The sequence below is a fragment of the Protomyctophum bolini genome (genome assembly GCF_963924005.1).
Source record: "Protomyctophum bolini genome assembly, chromosome: 3".
In the NCBI taxonomy this organism is placed as follows: domain Eukaryota; kingdom Metazoa; phylum Chordata; class Actinopteri; order Myctophiformes; family Myctophidae; genus Protomyctophum; species Protomyctophum bolini.
The window spans coordinates 23,751,291-23,779,180 of record NC_137864.1 but is presented as its reverse complement, the minus strand read 5'-3'; the positions used below and the strand labels follow the sequence as shown (position 1 = coordinate 23,779,180).

At 42.1% G+C, this 27,890-nt stretch overlaps 4 protein-coding genes across 5 annotated transcripts in view; 2 read left to right on the top strand and 2 right to left on the bottom strand.

Moving 5' to 3' along the window:
* The window catches only part of LOC308313184 (von Willebrand factor A domain-containing protein 7-like), a 43,500-nt gene extending 19,364 nt beyond the window's left edge, over positions 1-24,136 (bottom strand). The window contains exons 1-2 of one of the 2 annotated variants that reach the window (XM_080760149.1): positions 24,004-24,136; positions 346-569 (exon numbers count right to left, since the gene is read on the bottom strand). In XM_080760149.1, the coding sequence (XP_080616275.1) occupies positions 346-549 (204 nt within the window). In that variant the 5' untranslated portion in view covers positions 550-569; positions 24,004-24,136. Of the gene's footprint in view, positions 1-345; positions 570-3,174; positions 3,285-24,003 lie in introns of those variants that run through there. The other variant, XM_080760148.1, reaches the window with a different exon arrangement.
* Positions 9,576-11,777, bottom strand: LOC308311712 (ecto-ADP-ribosyltransferase 4-like). Its single transcript, XM_080758498.1, has 3 exons — positions 11,598-11,777; positions 11,195-11,327; positions 9,576-11,071 (listed from the first exon to the last, which is right to left on the bottom strand). Exons 1-3 carry the CDS (start codon positions 11,612-11,614, stop codon positions 10,220-10,222), a joined length of 1,002 nt encoding a protein of 333 aa, XP_080614624.1. The 5' UTR covers positions 11,615-11,777; the 3' UTR covers positions 9,576-10,219.
* Positions 12,754-14,229, top strand: LOC308312359 (GPI-linked NAD(P)(+)--arginine ADP-ribosyltransferase 1-like; the record flags this gene model as incomplete). Its single annotated transcript, XM_080758964.1, has 2 exons — positions 12,754-12,789; positions 13,342-14,229. 2 exons carry the CDS (start codon positions 12,754-12,756, stop codon positions 14,227-14,229), a joined length of 924 nt encoding a protein of 307 aa, XP_080615090.1.
* A 1,259-nt stretch (positions 24,137-25,395) lies between the features above and the next one.
* Positions 25,396-26,463, top strand: LOC308312358 (neuropeptide Y receptor type 2-like; the record flags this gene model as incomplete). Its single annotated transcript, XM_080758963.1, has 1 exon — positions 25,396-26,463. One exon carries the CDS (start codon positions 25,396-25,398, stop codon positions 26,461-26,463), a length of 1,068 nt encoding a protein of 355 aa, XP_080615089.1.
* Between the last annotated feature and the right edge of the window lie 1,427 nt (positions 26,464-27,890).

The following is a 27,890-nucleotide window of genomic DNA, read 5'->3' as shown; positions in this document are numbered from 1 at the left end:
GCTCCTTTACACCTGACAGGGGGGAGTTTCCCTGGTTGGACGTAGCGCGTGGAAGGAACACGTTATTCCAACCAGTTCCTTTCCCCTCCATCAGGCGCCCCGGCTGGCCAGGGGGAGGCAGTTTAGAGACCAGGATTACTGCATGTTTTTGTGAGGGTACCTACCCTAGGGGACACGGGGAGAACATGCAAACTCCACACAGAAAGGCCCTTTCGCCAACCCCGCCTTCGGGTATGGGCACTGATGACGCGGAGGAGGAAACACGCCGCCAGCACCCACTCACTTTATGTATGTGCATACCCTCTATTCAGGCATACAGTATAGCTAATAGTCAATGTATCTCACCGTCAGGCTGAAGTCTCTGCCCTCATCGGCTGCGAGGGTTTGACAGACTTCTGCTGTCTTTCTGAGGATGGCTCTCTGTGTGATGTCACGATGAGTGGTGGTGGTATTGTCATCAAATACAAACAGGGGCTGGAAGCTGTGGATGAAGCTCGGCAGGCAAAGCAACAGCGCCACCAGGAGGACAGAAGACCGTCTGGTAGCCATGTCGAAGAATGAGGAGGGTGCTGTGGAGGAAATGAAAAGCAATGAAAAATGTGATTACTAATTCTCCTCATGGTTAAATAAATGAATAAATAACATTCCGTATTTCTTCCTCCTCCCCTCTCTCCCCCCCCCCCCCCCCTCTCTCTCTCTGCTCTCTCTTATGCTGCGTTCACACAGGCAGATAGAAAGACATAGTTTACCATTCATTTTCAATGAAAGCCAGCGAAGTGAAGCTACAAAGCAAATCTGACATAGCTGCTACAAAAGATATAAAGAGATAAAAAGCTGCAAATAAGTTGAACTGGCTTCAACTTCAGATACAAAGATGTTATGTTGTGAATCTTTGTATCTTTTGCATCTTTGCATCTGCCTGTGTGAACACAACATCACTGCTCTCTCTCTCTATCTTACTGATCTCACTGCTCTCTCTCTCTCTCTCTCTCTCTCTCTCTTCTCGATGATCAAGTTATGGTCTGTGATCAAACACAACAGAAACTCTTGCCCAACAATGGCGATTTGGGATGAAATTCTATAGCCAATTCTATAGCCAGTCCACTATACTAAGTCCACTCCAGCGGACACATTCTCTCTGGTGTTTTGAGTGTACTATACTGAGTAGCCTACTATACTGAGTACTATACTGAGTGTACTAGACTGAGTCCACTCCAGCGGACACATGCAGATCAATTAAAGGGTAAGACCACTTTTGTAGAGAGTTACTAACTCCAAATGTGGACAAGAAATAAAAAAGAATTGCTCCAGTGATTAGAAATTGATAATTCAATATGGTCCTCATTTTAATTGACTTACATTGTACAGCTCTCAAAGTCACTCTTTTAGTACAGAAACAAACACAAAGTTGATTCAGACAATAGTGCATCACCAAAACTCATGTGGTTTAATTTTTTATAAGAATGTTAACGTCCTGTTGATTTGTCCATTTTTAGTAGGAAGAAAACCCGGACTGGATCCGTGGATCCGTATCCAGATCTTCAAATAGTCAAATCAAGTTAACATTTTTATAAAAAATAAATAAAACCACATGAGTTTTGGTGATGCTCTAGTCTACATTGTCTGAATCAACTTAGTTTGTGTTTGTTTATGTACTAAAAGAGTGACTTTGAGAGCTGTTTCAGCATGTAAGTCAATGAGGAGTATATTTTGAATGATCAATTTCTAATCACTGTAGCAATTATTTTTGTATTTGTCCACATTTGGAGTTACATCATGGCAAGGTAACTACACAACCCAAACCTCTGCAAAAGTGGTCTTACCCTTTAACCCTAGCTAGCTGGCACAATGGCACTGCTCCCATGAGGAGTACTCCCCTTCTCCACCCACAGTAGTCAGGACAGGAACCCCTTTTGGGGTTCTTGTTGCTACAGTATACAGTATAATATACTAATTGTAGTAATATTATTAGAAGCATAACATTTTTGAAAACATTTAATTAATATTTGAACATTTTCTGAAAACGTAGTTCAGTATTTAGAAGGCGTTTTTAGACAGCCTCAGTCCTAAATGAGTTAATAGAGTGAAGTTGGAGACAGAAAAGGTAATAAGGGTAATAATAAGGTAATAATAAGGGACCAGGACCATCCACACCCACTATAACTTCACCACTGTCGTCGTTAATAGTTTTGGTGTAGAGTCTGCCATACTTATACATTTTTATAGCATCTTATGCTGGTACTGTAGATCTGACTCAACTCCTACGCCTAAATTGAGGAATAACATATGCGTGCATGACCCCATAATGCGGAGAGGGAGAGAGTTACTTTTTAATGTGCGCAAATTGCAGAGCAATAACCCGGCTAGTGTGGGATACCAAAAGCTGAACACAGTTCCGTCCTCAGAAATGTCCTCTAATGAAGACTACTTCCACGTACTGCCCAATTTGTCTGGCTCTTCTGTTTTTTTTTGTTTTGTTTGTTTTGCACAGGTGGATTCACAGGTGGGTGGATGCCACCGAAGCATAATATAACATTCACAGAGGGTCATAATCCTGTCAAGTTTAACAAATTAATGAGAGACACTTAAGTGACAACACCTGTTGCTTCTCTCAACAGAAAGTGAAAGAGAGAGAGAGAGAGAGAGAGAGAGAGAGAGAGAGGGGGGGGGGGGATTATTAAAACAATAAGCTTCAAAATTATTGAACAGTCTAAAGGAAATATAAAGACTTGGTTTACGTATGAGGCAGCTAAAAAGCCTGAAAGTGGTGTGAAAGTGTATGATGGATTAAAAAGAGGCACCAGCACAGCAGAATAAGTACTACAACTAATCATGGTTCACATGTTTTGCTGGAACAGACTGAAACAACCTCTACCAATGTTATTGCAAGTGGGAGGAGAGTTAAGACTAGATGAGAGTAGGTTGATATAGCAAGCCACTGATGTATTCACCAATTTCCTTCAGTAGGAAATTTCCCCAAACAATAGAGTTTTTAAGACTTGAATAGATCACTTAGAGGCTCTCAAACCACTTTCTTTACCCTAAACTGCCAAGTACGGAAAGTTACACACCATATGATTCAATTATTGTAAAATAATAAAAACGTATGTTGTACAACCCTGACAATCACCTTGACAACCAGACTGTAAAAGTTCTTTAACACTGTTGTCTTACCTTATACTTTCCTAGTAATCCAGTTCCTGAGAGAATGAGTTTCTATGAACCAATGTGTACTTTTCAATGTCAAATCTCTTACACTGAGTTATGTCACATGTGAGACAAAGAGTATACAGGTGGTCATGTGCCCTCTTATACCTGGTTGGTTACACCTTGTTTTGGTGATAAGAGGACACTTCACCACTTAGGCATGGTGATGACAAAGAATTCCGATCTCTTTTTCTCTCTCCCTTTCCCTCTCTCTGTGTGTGTGTGTGTGTGTGTGTGTGTGTGTGTGTGTGTGTGTGTGTGTGTGTGTGTGTGTGTGTGTGTGTGTGTGTGTGTTTGTGTGTTCAGGTGTGTGCCTGTGTGGGCAAGTTTGAATTCTTTACGTGAATCTACTTTGTTCAGTTTTTTTAGTGCACTGTGGGCACTTTGCATTACACAAGGCCAGAGACTTTCTTTTTTTTACACAAATTGATTTATTGAAATGTTCTCATACTAAGCTCAACTTTTCAAAACTGATCACACTGTTGTCTGTACCATCATACAGCTTAGGGGCGTCAATAGCTGAGTGGTTAGGCGCATTCCATATGGGCTCTGATGCCTGGCAGTGACTACTTCAGTTCGATTCCTGGCCCCCAGTGGATCAAAGTTACATGACTATACTTAAATACTTCCGTGACACAATCTGAGGTTTACGACACACGTGTAATTGCTTAATCCTGATCTATAATTGTTCACGACACAAGCAATGGTTTCCATACTTTCACTGTGAATTGTTTACAAATACCCTGGGCCTGGCTAGCTCCGTTTGGAACCTCAATATCTATAGATGAGGTTCCGTGGCAGGATATCCCTGCAAAGGTCTAAATGGGGTCGAGCCGTCCACAAACAGTGGCGAAAACCCTTTTCGCAGTATCCAAAAAGTAAAGCTGTCAGAACCGAGATACAGTTGATAAACACAGGAACGTAACATTTTAAGTCAGGGGTACTACGGCAGAGTTGCCAGGCGGCCGTTGTCACAGTAGTAGCATGAACAGGTTGTGACTGCATGATGAGGACATTGTTCTTCTTGATACAACGCACCACCTCTCATACAACTCCTGGACAGAGAGAAACTCATCTCCCATGATGCGTTGGGCATGCGTTCTCACCACCCACTGCTATGTTTCCCCGTTATCGGGTGGTGCAGTGACACACATACATATGCATACAGTACGTCAAAACTCACATCACAGTCACACCCCCGAGTCTCTGTCCTCAGGTATCACACAGTCATCATGATTGTCACGTCCGGTTGTCTCTCCCAGGTCACTCCCACGCCTATCCTTCACATGACAATTCAGCCATGAAGAAACACTCGTGAGAAATCATGAGCCAGTGCTGGGGGTGGCAGTGGCTCAGGAGTTAGATCGGCTGCTTGGGAATCAGTTAATTGGATGTGACACTGAATTAAACCGTTCAGACACTGAACCGTTAACTGCTCCCAGTGAACACTGAGCAGGTGGGTGCTTCCATGGCTTCCTCTGCTGTGTGAATGTGTGAATGCAATGTAGTTTGTAAACTACTTTGGATAAGGAGCTATCTATTTATAAATGTGCCAGGTCTCTGTTGTGTATATACGTCTGTACATCAGTAATCCACATAACTCGAAAACCTTACAGACTTCAAACTTCAACTCTGACACGGGTACAATTGAGATTGGGTTCAGGCAACATTTGGCAGATAATGTACAGTAGTAAGGACATAAAAACATTCTAAACATTTTTATATTTGTTATTGATGAAACACAGCAAAGGCAGATGTTGACTTCTGAAAATATGTGCCTTCCAAATAATAATCATAACTGGTGCGAGATGACCTATGTATAACCTTGCATGGTCACCTGTGGTGCAGGCAGGTGTCACAGGGGTTGCACAACGCATGTTTAGTCAGAAAGAAAGAGACAGTGAAAGAAAGGATTAGCAAGAGAGGCTACAGTTCAGGTTCACTTCACCTTATGCTGCGTTCACACGGTCAGATACAAAGGTACGGTCTAACATTCATTTTCAATGAAAGCCGGCGACGATTTTTGTTTGTCAATGTCACCTTGAACTATTACATCATGGGCTGTACTGAACCAATGAATTAACTGATGAACCTGTCTGTATTGTAAAATAGTGGTAACATGACAACGTCAGATTAAAAGAATAAAGTTATGATATCATTGCTGTTAAAGTTGCCATATTCAATTGAACAATTAATTAAAAACATACCTAACGCCCGGGGTTATTTAATCCATTAAATCTGAGCGCCCAGCGATTTATAGCAGCGGAGCACATTTAGCGACGGACCAGGCGCTATCCCGGATGTAGCTGAAGTAGCTTGGTGTAGCCAAAACACTCCAGAGGCGATCAACAACAACGGGAGGTATGATTAATTCTAACGCGACTATCGGGACCGCAATGGGCCGTCTAACACATAATCTTTGCTTAGAATTGGACGGATCAAGAGTTTAAGATTTTCGGTCTCATCGGCTAAAATGGGGGGGGGGGGGCATTTTTGATGACGTCCCACTGGGAAATAACATCGAATGACGCTCCCAGCCTGTGAAGCGATGCGATCGGTTTTGATATCAATAAATCTCCGTCCTTTTATCAATCTCCGTTCTGAGCACTGGGCGTTACTAATTAATTGAACGGAGAACTCCGTCCTTGCCGCTCGGGATGTTTAGGTCAGGCCTTTTCCATGGGAGCTAATAGTTCAAGGCAAATTGAACTCCACCATCATAATACAATGAGTCAGTGTTTGTCATCTTTAGTTAACTGCTTTAGTTTTGTTATGCCAACACATTTGTAGGTTCCAAACAAAGGACCTCAGTAGTAACCACTGCCAGAAACAATTTGGACAATAGCCAATGAAATCAAATATACTAATCATTCATCACTGGCTCTCCAAACACAGTAATTCACAGCTTAGCTATTTAGTATTTAGTGACCTTAAAACAGTTGTTAATTATTTTGATCAGTGCCTGTCACATTTTAAGTCCTACGAAAACATCCCTGTCTATCTCCCTGTGGAAGTCATCTTTTGTGTGGCAACATGAGCTCAGTGTCTCTTCATTCATATATTTACCATCTGAGTGATGCTAAAATATTCCACCATCCAGTTCCACCGCATATTTTGAATACACAAAACCCACTCTCAAGTTGTGCACAGAGTAAAGACGAACTTGTGTATAGTGTTCAAGGAGAAAGAATTGCATTGTTTATGTGAGGGAGACCTTTACCTTTATCTTATAACCACAGTGTTAATATGGTTTGTTGACTTTTGAGCAGTGACGCCTTCACAAAGGTATTTTGGAGTAGCGACACAATTAATTATAAGCTCTCGCTGTGTGTGACAGTGTGTGTGTGTGTGTGTGTGTGTGTGTGCTTGCGTGCATGCATGCATGTTTGTGTTTTAGGCCTACATTTATTGAAAAACACGATCGGGCATTAGGCATAAATTATTTATGTTTTAAGATTAATTTAACACATTTACACATAATTTATGTTCAACAAATGTTCAAGAGCAACATGTGAGAAAATATTGCTTATTCAATGGAGAACAAAATACTTGCCATAAAAAGCCTGGCAATCAGCAATCAAACACAAATGTTTGGTCGAACCATGTGACTCCCATTGGAATTGCCTTGTGGCAGCCATTAATCACATTAATATACAAGTGGGTATGAGGCCTAAGAGAGAGACAACGCAGGCACACTTTGGCGTCACGAAGATGCCAAAAGCCGCGAGCGACACGCGTCTCTTCCTGGTTTTTAGACAGCTGGTGGATGGAAAATGAAGCTTCCATTTGCCGCGGGGGCAAGCGTTTCCCGTGGAAGGAGATTTAGGACGTTTTAACTCATGTCATCATGTCAATGTCGACACACAAATAATACAAACTATGAAAAACCACGCCATCAAATAATCAAATGGAATAGTGGTTTAAAGAAATCAACTTTATTTATTCCTACAAAATCACGACCATACGTTCACAATGAATGAGTCGCGGCTGACCGGAAGCAGAGCGGCGGCCCAAGCTGAACGCGGAAGAGTCGGATGCATACTGTATAACCTATATTAATTTTTCCAATAGAGATTTACAAAAAAATATAAATTATTCTAAGCCTAGAATCAAGCCATCCAGGATCGTAATAATCATGACCTTACTTTGCTATCTGAAGAAGGCGGACGCTCTTTCTCCCTCCCTCTCTCTCCCACCTTCTATTCCCTGCTACCGCGTGGTCCCTCTCCACTGTCTCCTGTCTATCTCTGAACAAACATGGAACTAATTAATTGGTCTTTGAGCGCTTTCGACAAGATCTTCTCGGACAAACACTCCGGTGCCGACGAACCGACCTGCCCACCAGGTTCTTTCCCGGCTGGGTACGCCAGAGATGGTTACCGTGAAAATTGGAATATCCTCTGTCTCTCCGTGCTTACGGTGGTAGACATTGAAGACATCTGGATTATTGGCATAATGGTGGTAAAAGGGCTGCTTTTTGGACTAGGCGGCGGCCTGATCTACCGGAAAATTATTCAAATTGCTAAAATGTTGAAGGGAGGTGTCGCCAGCACCGGCGGGCCTTCCATACCGCTCGCCGTGACAAATGATCTTTGTAAACTAGTGGGGAGCATGTCCATGACTTTGGCTGAGTTGATTCGCAGGAATGACAACAACGCGCAGAGACTTTCAGAACGGCTCAGCGCCTTGGAGCAGAGGCTGGGTATAAGCACGGATCGAGAGACTAAGTTTCAGGGATCTTCTTCACGGGCAAAATTTACTAAAGAAGATGAGTGAAATAAAACTTTCTCTCGCCATAATCTGAGAACTCGGCCCAAGGATGGAAGACAGCGGACAGGAACGAAAGCACGTGCCCCCCCCCCCCTATCCCTCCCACAACCTACTGTGGAGCCTTGCGCCTGGGAACCAAGGCCGTAACGTCTGTACAGCTTGCTGTTATTCCTCTCACTATCTGGGACTCTGAGACGACGTGACCTCTGGCGACCAGATACGATAGGAGCCCAGGAAACGCTAACATAAACAACGAACTCTACACAGACTATTGATCTCCACACACACACCTCCACGACACACCGCCTTCACCCACACCCCCCCCACTCTACCCCCCCCCCGCTGCCGGCTGAACGTTTTTTTTTTTTCCTGCCCTAAGGCAGCCCTTCAAAGAAGCGTGGCGTTAGGATCAGTGTTTTTTATCTGTTCAGACCCAAAATCAACCCCACCCCCACCCAAGTCATTTCGTGCCTGCACAATGCAACTGTAATGTGTGTGATAATCTGCCCCTACCCCCCCCCCCTCCCTATCTGTCATTACCCCCCCCCCCCCCCCCCACCCAAGTCTTCTTACCCCCCCCCCCCCCTCTCCACCCCCCCTATCCTTCTTCTTCCTCTTTTTTTTCTATGATGCAAGAAAGATGTATTTGGCGCTGCACTGTGGCGACATGGACTAGGGCTACGCTTGCATGCGGGCCCTTTGTCTAAGACAAATTTCTTCCTCGGGAGACTAATAAAGTATATCTCTATCTATCTCTAAATGATTCCGTGAAAAAAATAGACTGCTTGAATATTTAATTATTTGATATAGATTTAATAAACACCATTTGTTTGGCCTTTTTCTTTTTTTTCCTTCTTCACAGAATCAAAGGTTTAATGGTCATGACTCATGAGTCATCAGGATCCTGGATGGCTTGATTATATAGGCTTAAAATAATTTATATAAATATTTTTGTAAATATCTATGGGAAAAACGAATGGCCAATTTTGTCAGTGGGTCCAGCACCGCTGTGAGGCAGAAACCACGCTGTGGTTCCATTTCTCTCCCCTGACCTCACACAGGAGATTACAGGTTGTAATATAAATATATCCTCAGCAAAGGGCGCTCTTCAAGGAATACTGGAGGACTGAGGTCAACAAAGTGTTCATCACATTTTCACATTTTGCTAATTAAATGAAACATTTCAAGCATTAATTGCCAGTAGGCCTATGATGTAATCGCATAAACATCCCAGTGAGCAGAAAATCGAAGTGGAGGACCTATCCTATGCATTTAGTCATATAGTGCATGTTCATTGGAGGGAGGGTCGCCTACCATTGTATCATGTTGAGTTTTTATTTTATATTTTGATCAGACAGTAGGCCTATATAACTGCTATTAATATGAATTAACTGCATGCTTATTTGAAAGTGTCATATGGAATTGGCAGGCTGGGGAAGGGGTACAAAAACACAAGGAAACAGAGACACAGGCAACTAATCCTCCTAACCCTATTGAAATAAGTTCAATAACCAAACTAACCTCATTGATTGAATACTTTATTAACACTGTGCAAATAGTACAGTGGTGTGATTATACAATAGTAGTAGGTCAGTAGGTCAGTTCACATCTTTCACATTCTTTTGAAACCATATGAAAAGGTCATATTCTATCACTGGTAAACATGTGTCAAATTGGAGAATTCCCATTTCACAATCACCTTTTCAGTGTTTGCTCAGTAACTCTCCAGCTCATTGGTAAGGGACACAATGCATAGATAACTTATATTAATACTATCACAATATAGCTTTGACGTTTTTAACAAAAACACGTTTTGTATAAACAAAACATATCACTTAAAGCCAATTATTTTCACCCCTTTTTTCTCCTAATTTACGGTAGTTATTATGCCAATTAATGCTACCCAAACATTTCTGTCTTGTCACTGTTTTGTGCAACACTGCCAGTGAGGAGCCCTTATATGTCCCTCAGAAGGATGTAGTGCTTCGGTCCTACTCCTCCTGTCCAACAGCCCCTGCTGACAGGCAACGCCCCAGCCTGTAGGAGTCTGCCACCTCCCTCAAACACAACCTTATTGTGTTTGTATCGATAGACACTCGGCCAATCCAGATGCACCACAGTGGATTTAAACCCTGAGACTCTGCGGTGGACAGGCACTTTACGCTTGTGCAATCCAAGCGCCCTAGCCAGTACAAAGTTAAGTTTGAAGACTAAAGTTGGCCAATACAACTTAACCACAAATTCACAGTTCCACGCCGATGGAACTGTAATAAACATCCATGTCTGAACTGTTGATGGCTGTATTTTTCTTGTGAACTTTCAACATTTTCACAAAGACAATGATTAGCAAGGAACTTGCGACAATGACACCGATGATGACAACAGTGACTAGAATAATTTTGAATACATTATATGGTACAGATATTTGATGCAATGTATCCCTATCTCTATCATAAACACAATCCATGTTACTTCTAAGTGTATAGAGCACTTTGCACTGCTGGTTATTTGTCTTAATGCTGGTGACTTTGAAGGCCTCGTAGGGAGGAATCAGCACTTGCCCCGTGTGATTTAAGGTGGAATAATATGTTATGTCAGCACTAAAGCATGTGTAGATGTCAAAACAGGAAGTGTTCCTTGACAAGTCCATGCTCCGCTCTGCAAAGTTTAATATGAAGGTGCCAAAGTGTACGTCCTTGTTGGAGACATTCTGACTCCAAATCGCCTGTGTTCTGAGGTGCGTGTAACCGCAGGACACTTGATCATGTCTCAGGATCTGAATGGCCTTGCTCAGGTAAAAATAAAGGGAGTGGTGGTTAAATATTTCCTTGTGAACATTTATGTCTGCTGTTCTTGTGGCCAATTTGATATCTTGGCCTATGTGAGGATTTGTGGCGTTGGTGTACAAGTATATGGACATAGAATGTTCTCTCTCCATGTGACTGTGTACAGGTTTCTTTGCTTTTCGTCCTGCAATATTCCATGCTTGACTCAAATTTGTACCAGCTTCCCATCCCTGCGTGACGGGTATTTTGACAACTTCAGAGTCGCAACCATCATGCATGCCGTCACCACCAGTACTGCTGAAGATGCCCTGCAGCAAGATATACATTGAGTGAAAATAAAAAGATTAAATGATGTCAAGAAAGAGGAAAGTTCTGAATAATCTATTTTCCCTTTCGTATTTTGTGATCTTATAAACTATATTAAAAAGTACCTTTTCAGGACAGAAGATCAGAAATATGACGATGAATAATCCTGATCCCACCGAGAGAAGAAGTGAGGTGATCGTACAGATATGGAAGGATTTTAATTGACATGCTTGCCTCTCCAAGCAGGGCATAGCACATCTGGAAAGGGTGAACAGGGTCCATGACAAACGTAAGAATTAACATAAAAATTACACTTGTGACTTTTTAATATCACATGAAATATATCACATAAAATACACACCGAACACTAATATAATGATAATAATAAAATAGGATGTCATAACACATTATTTGATGACAACACATATCGACACATATCAGTTCATGTTTAGCCTATACCTGTAGGCCTACAGCATATAACTCAAAGTTTTTAACCAGGATTTATCATACATATACAATTCAACTTACAATGTTATCGGCATCATTGTGACTTCTATAACCGTTGTATTCCATGTGAAGAAAGTCCTCTACTGCTCAACTATACAACAGGAACATTTTGCGGAAAACGTAAAATCATTTTTTGACAATTTCTTCTTCTGTTTGTTTCTCTATTACTGCATGCTCCAGTTGACTAGATGGATGTATCTGTTGTTTGTTTTACTGGTGTGGTATCCTGTCAAACAGGATGTACTGGTGTAACCACACATGTGGAGTGCCTTCTCCTGCATGCAAAGTGAAATGACACCATGACAGAGCTAGTGAGGCTTTATTGCAGCATGTTTTACTTCCCCCACCTCTAGCCTTTACTGTCAAAACACCACTCAAATGGATATGTGTTAATGTTTTGTCCAAAACGCACGCACGCACGCACGCACGCACGCACGCACGCACGCACGCACGTTATTCTTTTTTTCAGAGAGCTTGCCTTTGGTCTGAAGTCTGAATTCATTCTTATCAAACAATATAGATTTTCTTAATGATACGTGCAAGAAAAGATCTGCACTATACTGTAGCTGCTGTTCAGCGATCTCACAGCTTTAGTGTTAGTCAAAGGCACAGCACAGTACTCTTGCTCATACTGTGTTGCCGTACCAGTATATCCTGTTGCCCAAATCCTGGCTGGACTTAGTTGGGACACACTTTGTCACTTGGGTAGAATGCTGTGCTTTCAACAGTTCATAGTTCAGAATCTCTAATACCACCATCCTAATGATTGCATTTGGCTGTCAAAAGGTAAGCCTAAAAACGTAAAGATCATATTCATTATGTTTGTGTTAATGGGAAAATTTGAGGGTATTTTGATTCATGTAAACAGCCTACGTATGTGTGTTTTTATAGTTCATGTCCATTAATAGTGGCTAAACGTGTGTGCATGCGCCTTTCCATGTGTGTGTGTGTGTGTGTGTGTGTGTGTGTAGTTCATGTGGGGAATAGAAAAACATTTCTTGTGTGTGTGTGTGTGTGTGTGTGTGTGTGTGTGTGTATTTCATGTACAATTAGTTGAAATGAAGAAATGCAAGGACCAAGTTTAAAATACTAAGAACCTGTGATTGTGGTTTGTTTCAATATTTACTTAATATTGTTAATGAGATAATAATAAAAAAACAATTTCTCCCATTCAGACATGGAGCTGCACAAGAGACAAATGTACGAAGAGCAAGTCAATGGCAAACTGGGCAACGCTTGCGACTGTTGCCTTGCTGGTTACGACACTGGTATTATATCATGACCCATTTCTGATACTCTGGTGGCATGAGCAACCTGTTGAGGTGAGCTATGTTACACGCCCACACACATGCATTGCACTAAACATGTACACGTGTGCTGAAAGTTCAATAGCCCTTAACAGACAGTCAGACATTATGTGGCAGACAGCAGGCGAAACAACCTTTTAAGTCCAAAATGTTAGTTTTCAGGAAATGGAAAAAGGAACTTTGCTCTCCAATGGAGAGCAAAGTTGTTATTATTTGTCACAAGCTCTTAATACATGTAACCGCATTCATCCTGGGGTCCCTCTATTGGGCATGTAATTATAAAATAAACTGCATTAATATTTATTCAATGAAAAACATAAACATATTAAATATGGAGAATTATTGATACAATGTTTTTGATTAAATAATAATGTTGAAATAATAAACTGCATAATACATTACTTTTTCCACTTCACTGTGGCATTTTCTGTTCTGTTCTGTTCTGTTTCTAATTGCAGCAGAATGATTCTTTGCCTCTGGATATGGCCACTGACTCCATCGATGACATGTACAATGGATGCCGATCAGAGGTGGCAGCTAAGATTCATGAGCTTGGCGTATTCGAGTGGCACGTCAATAAGAACTTCAGTAACGCTTGGGCTCTAGCTGAACAAAAAGCAAATAAACCTGCCCACAAGGATTTGGAAGATGACCACGCCACGGCGATATACATGCACACTGATGATGAACTCCAAGATCTCCAGGATGACTTCAACGAAGCCGTGAAAACAAAGAAGCACAAGTATGGGACGTATGGATTTAAGTACCACTATCTCTACTTCTACCTCTCTGATGCAATCCTAGTACTCAGGGCAAATCGAACACTGTGCATTACCAGCTATCACAGGAGTAACGCTTCCTTTAATCAGAATGTTCTGGACAAAAACATGCGCTTTGGTAGCTTCATCTTGACTTCTTCAAGCACAGACTTGCTGGATTCTTTCGGTAGTGTTTCTTGCTTTGAGATCTATACTTGTTTCGGAGCTGACATAACACATTACTCAGCCATAGACCGAGAGGGGCAAGTGCTCATTCCTCCTTACGAGGTTTTCAATGTCGCTGGTATTCGTCACTCAGGCGACCAGTGGTGTAGAGTGGTCTACACACTCTGGAGTACCAAAATGCCAAGGAGCACGTTAAATTGTAAATTTGGTGCAAGTACCTTGAAAAATATCTCCAGGAGCCAGGATGGCGCCAGTCTGGTGATCACATTGACAGGCTTGGTGCTACTGGCTTTAAGTTCTGCAGTGCTCATAAGACGGAGGCAGAAGATATTTGTGGCTGTGGTGCTGGGAGCACTGCTGCCGCTGATGATTATTGTAGTCCTTTGGTCAATGAACTCATAAGCTGCTCCATAGTATCAGGATTTCACTGGAGATGGCACTGTGTGTTAGTCGATCCATTAAATTAATACAGATGGCAGTGAAACATTTCACAGGTCATTTTAGCTACTGTAGATATTCTGGTTGGTCAATGATCCTGTGCTGAAGCATTAGCAAGGGGTTCTCTTCATGATGACGTCATTGGGACAGGTCACAGGGGCAAGTCCAGTCTGTCTTTGCAAGGGTGACCTCAGGTGTTTACTGAAAAGCAGCCGCCTCACCTCAGTGGCACTCCAGTATAAACTTTTCAAATGTCCCTCTGACCCTACAGGAATTGGGAATTGGCTTACTTAATAAATGAAAGGAATTCTGTACTGGCCATATATGGAGCGTGTCTTGAGTGTACAGGATTTGATGAGGTCAGATCAACATATGGAATGTCAGAACAGGTCAGCTGCTCCATATATGGAGACATATAAGGGTGGCAGTGGGGGCAGTGTCTTGAGTGTACTGGGTTTGATGAGGGCCCAGGTAGGGCCAGGTAGGTAGGTAGCCTTAATTTTCGGGCCTGTTGACCTGCTAACTTGTTCGTTCAGTTTGAATGGACAGGTATCAGTGAAAAGGGAGACATCGAAGAGGAAAGTTGCTAAAATAATTCATCTTTTAAAATCTGGGGATCCTGGCTATTTTACAAACTATCAGAAAATCAGACGATCCTTTATGAACACCAGTACGGTTTACATGGCTTTACTGCAACTTGTTGATCATATTTATAAAGCCAGAGATAAGTCCATCTGCATGGACTTATCAAAGTCCTTCGATACAGTCAATTATGATATACTTCTAAAGAAACGTACTATGGGTCTCAAGGACACATTTTTAAATGGCTTCAGAGGTATGTATTTGATCACGAACAATATGTTTCAGTAAATGGTCCCTCAGGGGTCGATTTTGGGTCCTTTGTTATTTCTTATATATTAAAGTAGCTATAACATGCATTTTAAAACTGTTTTTAATATTTAATATCATATTGTCTATGTCCCTCAAACGTATTTCTAATGGGTTGAGCCTCAATCACCTCTCTGATATAACCAGTCCAGGGCATTTCTTTTCTGCTTCTGAAGCTGTTTTAGCTGCAGTACCACAATGTCCTGAGGTGGTGGGGGATTGCTGATATGCAATTATTTTATCTTTGAGTCATTATAATACTGATGTTAAATAAACCCAGGCTTGTTTCCATTCCATGACAGTTTGGACAATCAACAATGACGGACATTGTAAACAAAGTGGAAATTAAAATTTGGAACTGAAAGTAGGGTGATACTGATGAAATCACGCATATGACCAAATCAGTTGAGCTGTTCCTGAGAGCAATTTCCATAAATGATAAGAAAGCCTGATTGTTCATTATTTGTGGGGATAGAAAAAAGAAAAAATATATAATAATAATAAGTTTCATTTGATGTTATATGTCCTTTAATGATTTACCTTCTGTTTGCTCCAGGTTGTTTCCAATACTTTTTGCTGATGACACCAGCTTCATTATAACACGCTGACTTTCATTCCCTCATAGCGGAGGCCAATGAAGGTTTGGAGGGGGGGGATTGAATGTTATTCCATTGAAAGATTAGAGGGAATTATTGAGATGTAATATTGTGTAAATACGTTTCATGACTGTAGGATTGAATTACGCCCATTCAAATTTGTATTTGTGGAAACAAACAGATGTACAACATTGTTCTTTTTCAAGAAACTAGCCGTAGCTACTTTACTTATAAAAGTTATAAGTTAATACCCACTACAGTAATAAAAACACACTTCATTGGTGCTTTTTGAAACAAAGGTATACTTTTTCAGAGCCCTGAGAATGGCGAGGATACACAATAGCCGAAGGCATGGGGAGAAAGTATGTTTTGCACTCCGTCAATGTGTGTATGCGTGCGTCCATCCGTCTGCCGATCGATGCCAAATTTTGCACAGACACTCCCTGGATGCCAACGATGTACCTCTGCCCCAAATCTTCCAGATTTTTTTTAAATATTACACCTCCAGAATAGATTCTGTCCAAAGATCCCACAAATCGTTACACAGTATCTCTATAGTCATGTGTTTAAGACGGATCTGTCCGATATTTCATATTCCATCCTCATTGGCTAACATTGGCTTTCAAAGTTTGCAGGATTGGCCCGTTTTGAACAAAAAGCCTCAAATCATGAATGCAGCGGGCAAATTACATGAAATCTTTCACAGACGTTCCTACTAGGCTGAGGAATATATTCCACCCTTTTCACATTGGTTATAGCGCCACCAACAGGTGGATTTAAAAAAAACACAACTCCTGTCAAGATGTTACCGTCGAACAGTGTTGGAAAGTAACTAAAGTATAGTAATATTACCTTTTCCAGTAACTAGTAATATAAATTACTTTCACATTTTGAGTAATAATATTACTAATGTGTTACTATTTTCCAAAAGTAACTCATTATCTTCACGAGCCTTGGTGGCACTGTGGGCTTGAGTGTTTATTTATAATGGTAGAGTCTGGGTTGGGATCGAGTTCCTTTGCAGGCTGATAATCCGGTCTAGATCTAGACTAGTGCCGATACAGAAACGATGTGCACTTGTCTGTACATTATCCAAAATATGCAATTACTGGGGATGAGAAAGAAAAAGTAAAGTAGGCTTAAAGTAATAAGTTACTTTTGGCAAGGAGTAATAAATTATGTAAAGTAATCATGTTACTTTTTAAAGTATCTAGTAATCGTTTTTGAGAAACATTTCCAACACTGCCATCAGATACTGTATGGCCAGCTCCATATACTGTATGGAGATGTCCAGAGCCTGGGCAGGGGCCCTGTCCAAGTGTCCAGAGCCCGGGCAGGGGCCCTGTCCAAGTGTCCAGAGCCCAGGCAGGGGCCCTGTCCAAGTGTCCAGAGCCTGGGCCCTGTCCAAGTGTCCAGAGCCTGGGCAGGGGCCCTGTCCAAGTGTCCAGAGCCCAGGCAGGGGCCCTGTCCAAGTGTCCAGAGCCCGGGCAGGGGCCCTGTCCAAGTGTCCAGAGCCTGGGCAGGGGCCCTGTCCAAGTGTCCAGAGCCCGGGCAGGGGCCCTGTCCAAGTGTCCAGAGCCCGGGCAGGGGCCCTGTCCAAGTGTCCAGAGCCCGGGCAGGGGCCCTGTCCAAGTGTCCAGAGCCCGGGCAGGGGCCCTGTCCAAGTGTCCAGAGCCCGGGCAGGGGCCCTGTCCAAGTGTCCAGAGCCCGGGCAGAGGCTTTTGCTGTTTCTAGACAAGCGGTGGTCCGACGGTCTTGACACCGGGCACCATCTGTGATGGTTTGAAACGCGTGTTGCAAATTTGGCGGTGGGGCGAACGGTTCTCGAGTTACTGTATATGGATTACAGACGTACGTACACACGTACACACAGAGATGCATTTATATTAACACTAACACTAACTAAAAAAAACTAACTAACTAATGAAATGAATAAATCAGTGTGAGTTGTGGGATTGTTCTTGTTGCCTTGTTAAGACCGGAAAGGCTACACTGAAAATGCATAAACTCATGCTCTCACTAACATGCACTCCCAACACACATACAGTAGACTGAGATAGAAACTCTAGAAAAAACAAATTCCTATACTTTCCGATTTTAAATTATTTTGGATAATATAGGATCAACAGTAGAGGCATAAGCGATGAAGTGTACTTGCAATAACAGATGATCAGCACCATGGAGAGCACCAAGGAGTCAAAAACACCACTTTACATATCAATATGATCAGAAAAGGCAGTTCATGATCCAAAAGTACAGTACAATCTGCTCACTCATGTCAAAGAAAATGGCTTATCCATGATGACTACTGTAAATACTCCACCAGCAAATTAAATCAATCAATCAACACAACACATACAATTGAATTCCTGTATTTGTTTTCCTATATATATTCCAGTTGTAGGATTCATAGGGCGCCTGGTCTGATTCACAATAAATCATAAAAAGTGAGTTGGAGGTGGAGACCCCTTCTGGCTGAAGGCCCATTGGCCCATATCTATGCAGCCCTGATGCTGATCTGTGGTGTGCATGGCTTCAGCAAGGAACTTAATTGTGTTAAAAGTGCTAACAAGGACAAATGTAAAGTTAAGAATTATTACTATTGTTACTTCTAACTGGTCTGAGCAGTATTACTGTGTGTTTCAGATCTCATCACAGCATCCTCAATATTGCTCACAATTACCTGACCTTATACAGTATTCCTATTTTCTTCTGTTATTTACTTTATTTAATAAAATCTTACTCCTTACTCCTTACTTCCTTACTGCAGCTTCAAGGAAGTCATGCTGATATCATGATTCTCCTACAGATCCATAATTAGGAAGTCATGCTGATATCATGATTCTCCTACAGATCCATAAGGAAGTCATGCTGATATCATGATTCTGTATGGTAGTGTATGTAAAGGAAGTCATGCTGATATCATGATTCTGTATGGTAGTGTATGTAAAGGAAGTCATGCTGATATCATGATTCTCCTACAGATCCATAAGGAAGTCATGCTGATATCATGATTCTGTATGGTAGTGTATGTAAAGGAAGTCATGCTGATATCATGATTCTGTATGGTAGTGTATGTAAAGGAAGTCATGCTGATATCATGATTCTGTATGGTAGTGTATGTAAAGGAAGTCATGCTGATATCATGATTCTCCTACAGATCCATAATTAGCTGTCGGAAACAGTTCCAGGATGGCGATCAAAACTCTGTGAAAAACCAATAAAGGATAATAAAGGACCACTGCTGTTCTGTCACAATCAAGGAGCTATTCCTGGAGAGAGGCATGGTGTATGGATTGAAGAAAGACTTGGGCTCAACACAGATATCAGAGCTCAGAGTGACGTGCAAGTAAAAGCACACTACATGCTACTATACTACCACTGTACTATACACACTGTACCATACACATCCAGTAAAAGGCTACTCATCAACTCTAACCAACAATGAAGGAAAGGGTTGCCCTCTTGTGGCATTCCAGTAAAGTGCTGAGGTAAGACTCACTGGTGGCAATCCTGAAATGTTCAGCATTGGTGAATGTCATATAGTTAAATCACAGAGAAATTATGTAATGGTAAAAGTTGTTTTACCATTACAATGTGTAATATGCAATAATATATTTTAATTTAATATTGTCATCATTTTTCGACCGCTGTCGTGATCGTGGATAACACGCCAGACTTCCGGTCCTTCATTGCCATCCCCAGTTCCTGCTTACTGACGCCTGTGTCCCTATAGCGATATACCATATAGCCGTATATTAGATTAGTCGATGGGTGGCTCTTCCAAGACAGATTTTGTGCTCTCATTAGAAGGCGGGTGTAAGTGCCATCCAACCATTTCTCAAGTGTCTATGTCTCGGAGCCATAGAGTAGAATCGGCTCAACGGTCGTCCTAAATATTTTAACTTTTAAAATGTTAAATGGTGCATTTATATAGCGCCTTTATCCAAGGCATTACATTCACCCATTCATACACCGATTGCGGCAGAAGCCATGCAAGGTACCAACCAGCACACCCGAGCAATTTGGGGTTCAGTGTCTTGCCCAAGGACACTTCGACATGTAGACAGGAGGAGCCGCGATTCGAACCGCCGACCCATGGATCATTGGACGACCTGCTCTACCTCCTGAGCCACAGTCGCCCCCTTTAACATCTTACTAAGCTGGGATGACCAGAGCTTGCATGTCATTGCAGGCTGACCAGGCCATACCCTTCAATATTGTACAATATTGTAGTATGGTATGTATGTGTGCGTGCATGTAAATTCGAAATTAATAGATTCATTAAACAAGTAAGACGCGCAAACGCGGGAAGCGAACGCAGTGTGTGTGTGTGTGTGTGACTGTGTGTGTGTGTTTTGTGTGTGATACAGCTGCGCCCTCTGGTTACAGCGTGACAGACAGACACACAGACAGACAGACATGTTCTGCTAGGTCTCATAGTTAGTGCTCACTGCGTTCGCAATCACTGCGTTCGCAATAATTGATCACAGCTTTTGAGTGCGAAATTAAATGTGTGTTGTTAACACTGGGGACTTCACTGTGAGGGTGTATATCAAAGTAACACGCCTAACAAAGGTGGCACCTTATCCTTTTTCCACAAAGTACAATGACTACATCTTCTAACTAGCACAACTGTTAACAATTAATCTACAAATGTGAACACTTACAATTATACCACCTGAGGCGTGATGGTGTCTGCTAACTCCCTGGCAAGTTTAGAATAGACAAACTGCATCTGTGGGCTGCACTCTATTCAAAGTGAAAGGTAAATATGACACAGCAGCGACGGCAGTAATTGTGATGAATTGAGAGGCAGAGAAACCAGGCAGCTCAGACCATTAGCATTGGCCTTGAGCAAGCGCATGCATTAGGTTATACTAAGATAAATGGATTCTACTGAAGTGCTGAAACAGTTTTATCATTGTTTGAATGCAAATTTCCAAATGATTACTAGGTGAAGTTATACAGATTGTGATGATCTGTTTAGATTCACAAGACCCCTGGGTCACATTCCCACCTAATACTTCGGTAGACTCAATGCGAATGGACGGAGAAATTGGGATTCTTGCATATTTAATTTGCTGCGGTTTGCCTTCACACTGTCATCAGCAGCAATTGGAAACGCAGCAGGGGGGACCTTTATCAATGTGTTCCATTCATAAACTAGCCTATACACAGTGAAATCTATGGTGATAAAATTATACTCATAACGTGCATGTGTGCCGTCTGGGACTGGACCCCCCCCCCCTCTCTCTCTCTATCTCGCTCTCTCACTATACGCACGCAGCCACGCACTGTTCTTTTGGGCATGGAGGCACAGCGCTGAGCGCACTGATATAACAGACAGCAGCGCAAAATGTTTACAAGTTTATCAAGATGAAAGTCCCTACTCTCCAGTTCCCACACAGTGACAGCACTCCATGTTTACGGCACGCACAGACAGACAGACAGACAGAATATTCTGTAGGCTATAATACACTGCAGTGTTTTTATGTGTTTCACACCTGCCAAACGAAGTGCACTTTCTGAAAATGCGCAGCAGGATTCGTTTTAATCGCAGCAAAGCTCTCTGGTGTGAATGTCACCTTAGACTGAAGAAAACAGGCCTGACAGGACACATCCTTTAAATGCCATAGGCATGGTTCCAAATAAATATGTCCCATGTAGGCCTCAGGCTGCTGCACCATTCAAAGACTTCACTAGCCGAATGCAAACGGAAATAAAAGTCTGGGTACCGAGGCTAAGACTTCACAGACATGGCAGGATCAAAACACAGGGCAAAAGCCTACCTTGTATATTTAGATTACATTATCCTGATGCAGTTTCAGAAATATACTGTAACAGAAGGGATATAAGAGATATTAGAGCAAGGGATGTGAATGAGCAATCCTCTCATCTTCCTTCAAGAACCCACTGTCACCTGGTCCCCTGGCCTGGACCAGGCCCTCCATGTGTCTCTGGCCAGCTCATTCCTGCTGCTCACAACCAATTCAAAACACTGGCGGTGACCTAGAAGGTGACCAAGTAAGGGCATGACACCCTCTTACCTTCAGGATATGATCCAGCCCTACACTCCCTCCACACATTTCCATCAGCTCCCAGACAAAACTGCAAGATCACTCCAGTCCTGACCCTGCTCCCTCCTGGCCCCTTCCCATCTTCTGCCGCTATCTATAAACTCATCTCTTCAAACTCTACATAACCCTGTACCACCAATTTGTTTGCATCAGTACTTGTTACCGATACTAGTGATGGTGTTACTTGACTCACATATACAGTGTATTATATTTACATACTGTAGAGCTTGTTCACAGAAGATGCTATCATTGAAATTTGGTGTCTTTCTTATTTATTGATTTATTTGGTAGCTCAGTGAGCATGAATGTTCTTTTTCATCAGCACTGGGAGCTTCCCACTGTCCCAGACAGTACAACCACAGTTTTGGCAAACTGGCAACCCAAGATCTATCTTGAATGATTACAGTGTTGTGAGATGCTCCAATAACCAACATTTATTGCCATAAAAGGCTGCACAATTTACATAGGCAGAGGCTCAAATCGCATGACATAGCACCGCACGACAACGGGGTGAGAGACAGAGTCACCACCCTGACACACTGCCACTGTATCTGACTTCTTCTTATATATTTATACAGTACACAATAGAATAAAATAAAAACACTTTACAAACTAATAAACATAAAACCAGTAAGACGCCCTGAGGGCGAGAAGCACTGAGGGCCATGGACCTTTTTTCTTTCGTTTTAATTGACCTTTTCAGGCTGGATAGGGCGAAAAAGGTGTGCCAATTAGTAAGGCCAGCCCAGTTAGGGCCCAGTTAGGGCGTAGGGCCGGGCCTTCATTTTCGGGCCACTTGAGATGGTTGAGAACTCTAGTTTTCGCCGGCTGCCGGGTGCGGCTGCGCTAATAACTTTGGGGCAGGCCTAGCCTCGGTACCCAGGCTTTCATTTTCGTCGGAGAGTGGGCCCGTCTAGAGTTTGAATGGACAGGTATCAGTGAAAAGGGAGACGACGAAGAGGAAGGACGGGTGGGGAAGGATCAACATCTGGAATGTCAGAACAGCAAGACTGACGGACTGACTGGTTTTGCAGGTTTTCATAGTAATCTGTGACCTACGCTACGGTCGCAACAACCAAAGTATAATACAATATACTGTATGGAGAAATCCCTGGTGTCCCTGCACGTCCAAATACTATGACCTCTGTTTTACTCTCATTAAACATTTGAGCCGTAATGTCATTTACGGCTAAATTGTGTTTATTAGACAAGTGTTTCCTGCTCTCTGTAATATACAATCTTTGGCATTTATACCAGAGATGAAGTGGGGCATTTACCAGTGGGGCTGGGTGCCTGGTGGATTAACTCAATTTCCAAGGGCCACATGTTGGATATCAAATTAGCCCAATTAGCAGCAATTATTATGCTTAACAGGTTGATATGAATCAGCAACATGTTACCGTTAGATATAGGCTGGTCGCAATTATCCTCTCAGTCAGTATTGTTAATGTCGCTTTGTATTTAGCTTATAGTGGCCTAGACTAGATAGGAACATCAGAGGGAAATCAATTGAATGAAATTAAATTCAAAATGGAGCTTTATTGGCATGAGAAAACATTTACATTGCCAAAGCAAGTGTCAAAATATAATAAAAAATGGGCAGTAGGCCTATGTATGTACAGTTGGAGACTGTAGGCCTGCAGCATTGTGTAAACAGAGCTATGTCACAAGACTCACATTGCATTTTACTATCTAAATATGCCTAAAGCTTTTTGAAACAAATACCAATAAATATTAGGTCATGACCCAAGATATGAAGGTCATCTGTGCCAAATTCCATGCTTGAATCACCAACTGAACTGTATTAAAATCAGCAATTTCCCACCTGACTGTAGCCAAATTCACACCAATTTACCCTGATAGCTAGCCTACTGTAGAGCTATTCTGCTATTAAAAGAAAGAAAGAAAAAGAAAGAAAGAAAGAAAGAAAGAAAGAAAGAAAGAAAGAAAGAAAGAAAGAAAGAAAGAAAGAAAGAAACATTGGAAAATAATCTATCGTCAAGACTTTGCATCATCGGGTCTGACTTGTTTACGAAAGTAAAAGTCAGACTCGATAGTCATATGTCTTATTCTTGATCCAAGGCATGTGGGATATTTTTCCCGGAACGCCCCCTCTCAGCTTCATCTCATCTGTCTCACGCTGGTCAGGTTAACACATGCAGCCTGGAGCCTACCTTTTCAAGTTTCCAAAATCGGGAGGCTGCACTGCGCACAAGTCCAGACTCCGTTGATGCCATCGATCATTCATTACCCGGGGACTTGTTTAATTTGGTCGGGTTATTGCCTGAAAATCACGGACGTAGCCTACGAGGAACCACACTAAAATAGATCAAGAACGCAAAGCGACCGCAGGACTCTCTCTCTCTCTCTCTCTCTCTCTGGCAGCTGGGTATGATGAGGTAAGTGCATTATTAGTCTGGCCAATAGAAACACGTTTTTAGATGCTTAATTAAAATATCTTATTTAAAAGCATATAAACTAACCCTAATTGCGTTTAAAAAAATGTAGACCTATAGGTGATGATAATAATAATAATATTACCTATTATTTATAAGGCGCCTTTCAGGGCACTCAAGGTCGCCGTACAGGTTAAAACAGTTTATACAAACACAGTTAAAAGCAAAACATAGTACAGCTTGCAGCAGAAGACAACAGAGGTTAGCCTAGAGGTTAGCCTATGTCATATTTTGATCATTTTCTGAAGTTTATTGACAAATCTAGCTACTTAACTGGCTAATAAAATAAAATAAAAATAAAAAGCCATACCATAATAGGACTTTGATTGCTGAATATGAGTTTGTCAAAAACAGGTGAAAAGTAGTCCTGTGAATTAACCAAAATAATATAGTTACATGAATCCATTAATATGACAGTCGGGGGAGTATAGGGAGTAGCCTATCTTTGCTGTCCATATTACAGATGGCTGTTTTTATACATTTATGAATAATATTTAAAATTACAGCCTCATGTTATTACAAAGAAGTCACTGCTGGAACCATGTGGAATCCATGTATTTATCAACTGCTGCTACTGGGAGAAATCCATGCATGGTTCTCATCAATGTCAATTTGATACCTTTTCCCTCAGTAGCCTATAGCCTATTTCTGAAGTAGCTCTCGATATTTATGCAATTTTTGTCTTTATCTCATGTATTTGTTTTTTCCCCCATTGGGAAAACATTTAGATCAAATCACTGTGGAAAATATAATATAATAATAATAATAGCCTATGATATTTTTGTTATAAAATAAATGTGTCCCCATGGGCAGTGTTAAGCCGATATTTCAGCTTCATGTTATAGTTTTTATGTTCAATACTTGTCATATTCGGTACTCACATTTTCCTCTATGATCTTGAACTATGTTGCTTTTAATGTTGATTTGACATTTTATGGTTTGTATTGAGAGTCTCTAATTGAAATGTTGTTATACAGTATGATTAATTGATTTTACCAAGTAGAAACAAGGGGATATGCCTTCTGTGTTCATATATCCATAGGTCTAGATTGTGCAACTTATGGAACCTGTCACCGATGGATACTGCATGTCAACTGAACCTGGACTGAAATGGAGGACTCTATACTTGTGGCCAATTCCTCCAACTGCTCAGTCCTAATCCCATTTTGTGGCGAAGGCTATTTAGAACTAGAGGACAGCACACAACTGGTTGGTGTTCAAGTCGTCCTCATTCTTGCATACAGCTCAATCATATTATTTGGAGTCATAGGAAACTCCCTGGTGATGTATGTCGTCTACAAGTTTAAAACATTAAGGACTGTCACCAACTATTTCATTGTGAACCTGGCCGTAGCCGACTTGCTGGTGAACACTCTGGGTTTGCCGTTCACACTGGTCTACACTCTGTACGGGGAGTGGAAGTTTGGCCGGGTGCTGTGCTTCCTGCTGCCCTGTGCCCAAGGCATGGCTGTGCATGTGTCCACCATCACGCTGAATGTTATCGCCCTGGATCGTCACAGATGTATTGTCTACCACCTCGAGACCAAGATGTCCAAAAACGTATGTGTCGTGGTCATCGTCCTCACATGGGCCACCAGTGCCCTTCTGGCCAGTCCGCTAGCCATCTTCAGGGAATACGGGACCTTTGAGCTTTCACCGGGGCAGTCTATCCAGGTGTGTACTGAGAAGTGGCCAGGAAGTGACAGGGAAGACGGGACCATCTACAGCATCACCATGCTCCTGCTTCAGTACTGCCTGCCTCTGGCCATCAACTCCTTCGCCTACATCCGCATCTGGAATAAGTTGAGGAACCACGTGAGCCCCGTTGGGCGGAACGACCGTCACCGGCGCAAGAAAAAGACCACCAAGATGCTGGTGACGGTGGTGGCGGTGTTCGCCATAAGCTGGTTGCCACTGCACGCCTTTCAGCTCGTCATCGACATCGACAGAAACGTCCTCGACATGAAATACTTCAAGTTGCTTTTCACTGCCTTCCACATCATGGCCATGTGTTCAACATGTGTAAACCCCATCCTGTACGGATGGATGAACAGCAGCTACAGAACGGCCTTCCTGTCTGTGTGTAAGTGCGAGCAGCCCAGCTGGAGGCTAGGCAGCATCTCAAGCCGACAGGCACAAGATGACAAAAACACAGATTTCACAGCCACTAAAGTCTAAAAACCGATAAGACCAGTAAGGATAATTTGTGACAAATGTATAAAGTATGTTTGGGACACTGGGACATTTGAACATGAAAAGAAAGCGGGTAAATTATTTGTCAGGGTGCGAGGAATAATCTGTACACATTCAGATTAAGTGTTACAGCAGTATTGTCAAATAATTTATACATTTTGGTAAAGTGCTATGTTGCAGTACTGTATGGAACCTCGCACATCAGTATTTCTATAGTATAATCAAGTGGGACACTTTCACTTTGAACCTGTTTAACAATACACATGCAGGCACAGCACATACATGTAAGTTCTTTAAAAGTTCTATACCTTGAATGAGTCAAAATCAATGTGGAAGGAGGTAAGAAGTTAAAGGTGGCAAACTTTAAAGAGGGTCCAAGGCAGCTCTGTGTATAGTAGAAAAATCCTTTATTTCATGAAGATTAAAAACAAGGGTTAAAAAATGATCAATGCGTTTTGGCCTGCATGCGCCTTCATCAGGGTCAACGCATGCAGGCACGTTATGTTTACATTTTAGGATATGAGCACACAGATCAAAGTTTTGTCGGCTCTAAAACATCCCTTTGGAGTCCGCGACACAGGACAGCTTTGTTTCTTAGCAAGAAAAAGTGTGAGGGCCCTCCCGCCCCCTCAGTCAGTCGCCTGTGGCGGCCACTGAGATGTATAGACTTACAACTATAGGTGTGCATCTGAAGAACTTGGTGCAGTAGTTCCTACTACACAGATGACCTCTACTGAAAGGGGAAGACTATCTATCTATCTATCTATCTATCTATCTATCTATCTATCTATCCATCTATCCATCAATACCGATCTCTACCTACCTACACGCCCACCAACCTATCTATTTGTCGATGGATGCTAAATTGTGATACTGGAATCCGTATGTGATGCAAATGTTGCTATAAATCTGAACATTTAACATTAAACATTAATATTTGCTTCTGCACAGTTGGACAATTGAGCGCTATGAGTCATGGTGGGATCTGTCTGCTGTCTGGTCTAATAATGATTTATACAGGACCCAAAATAGGCTGCCTTGTTAGACAGACGAGAGGAGTCCCTGACCGCCACCCTCACTTGTCATCGTTTACAGCCAGCCTTCTAATCACCATTTCTCTCCTGTGTTCAGTCGACTGACTGAACAGTCGATAGTCCTACCTGTTGCTTGTCGTCGTCCCCCCCCCCCCCCCCCCCACACAGACACACACACACACACACACACACACACACACACACACATACACAAATATAAGTGAGCACCAACTGCAGAATTGCATTTCAATTAAATTAGGTGATTTTGAGTTATGTTTTAAGTGGGGTTTTTTTACATGCAGATTTAGGAGTAAAGCAAAGAATAGGTGCATTATACCTGATTGTGTGGTTTAAAAACCATGGGAATGTGTATGTTGT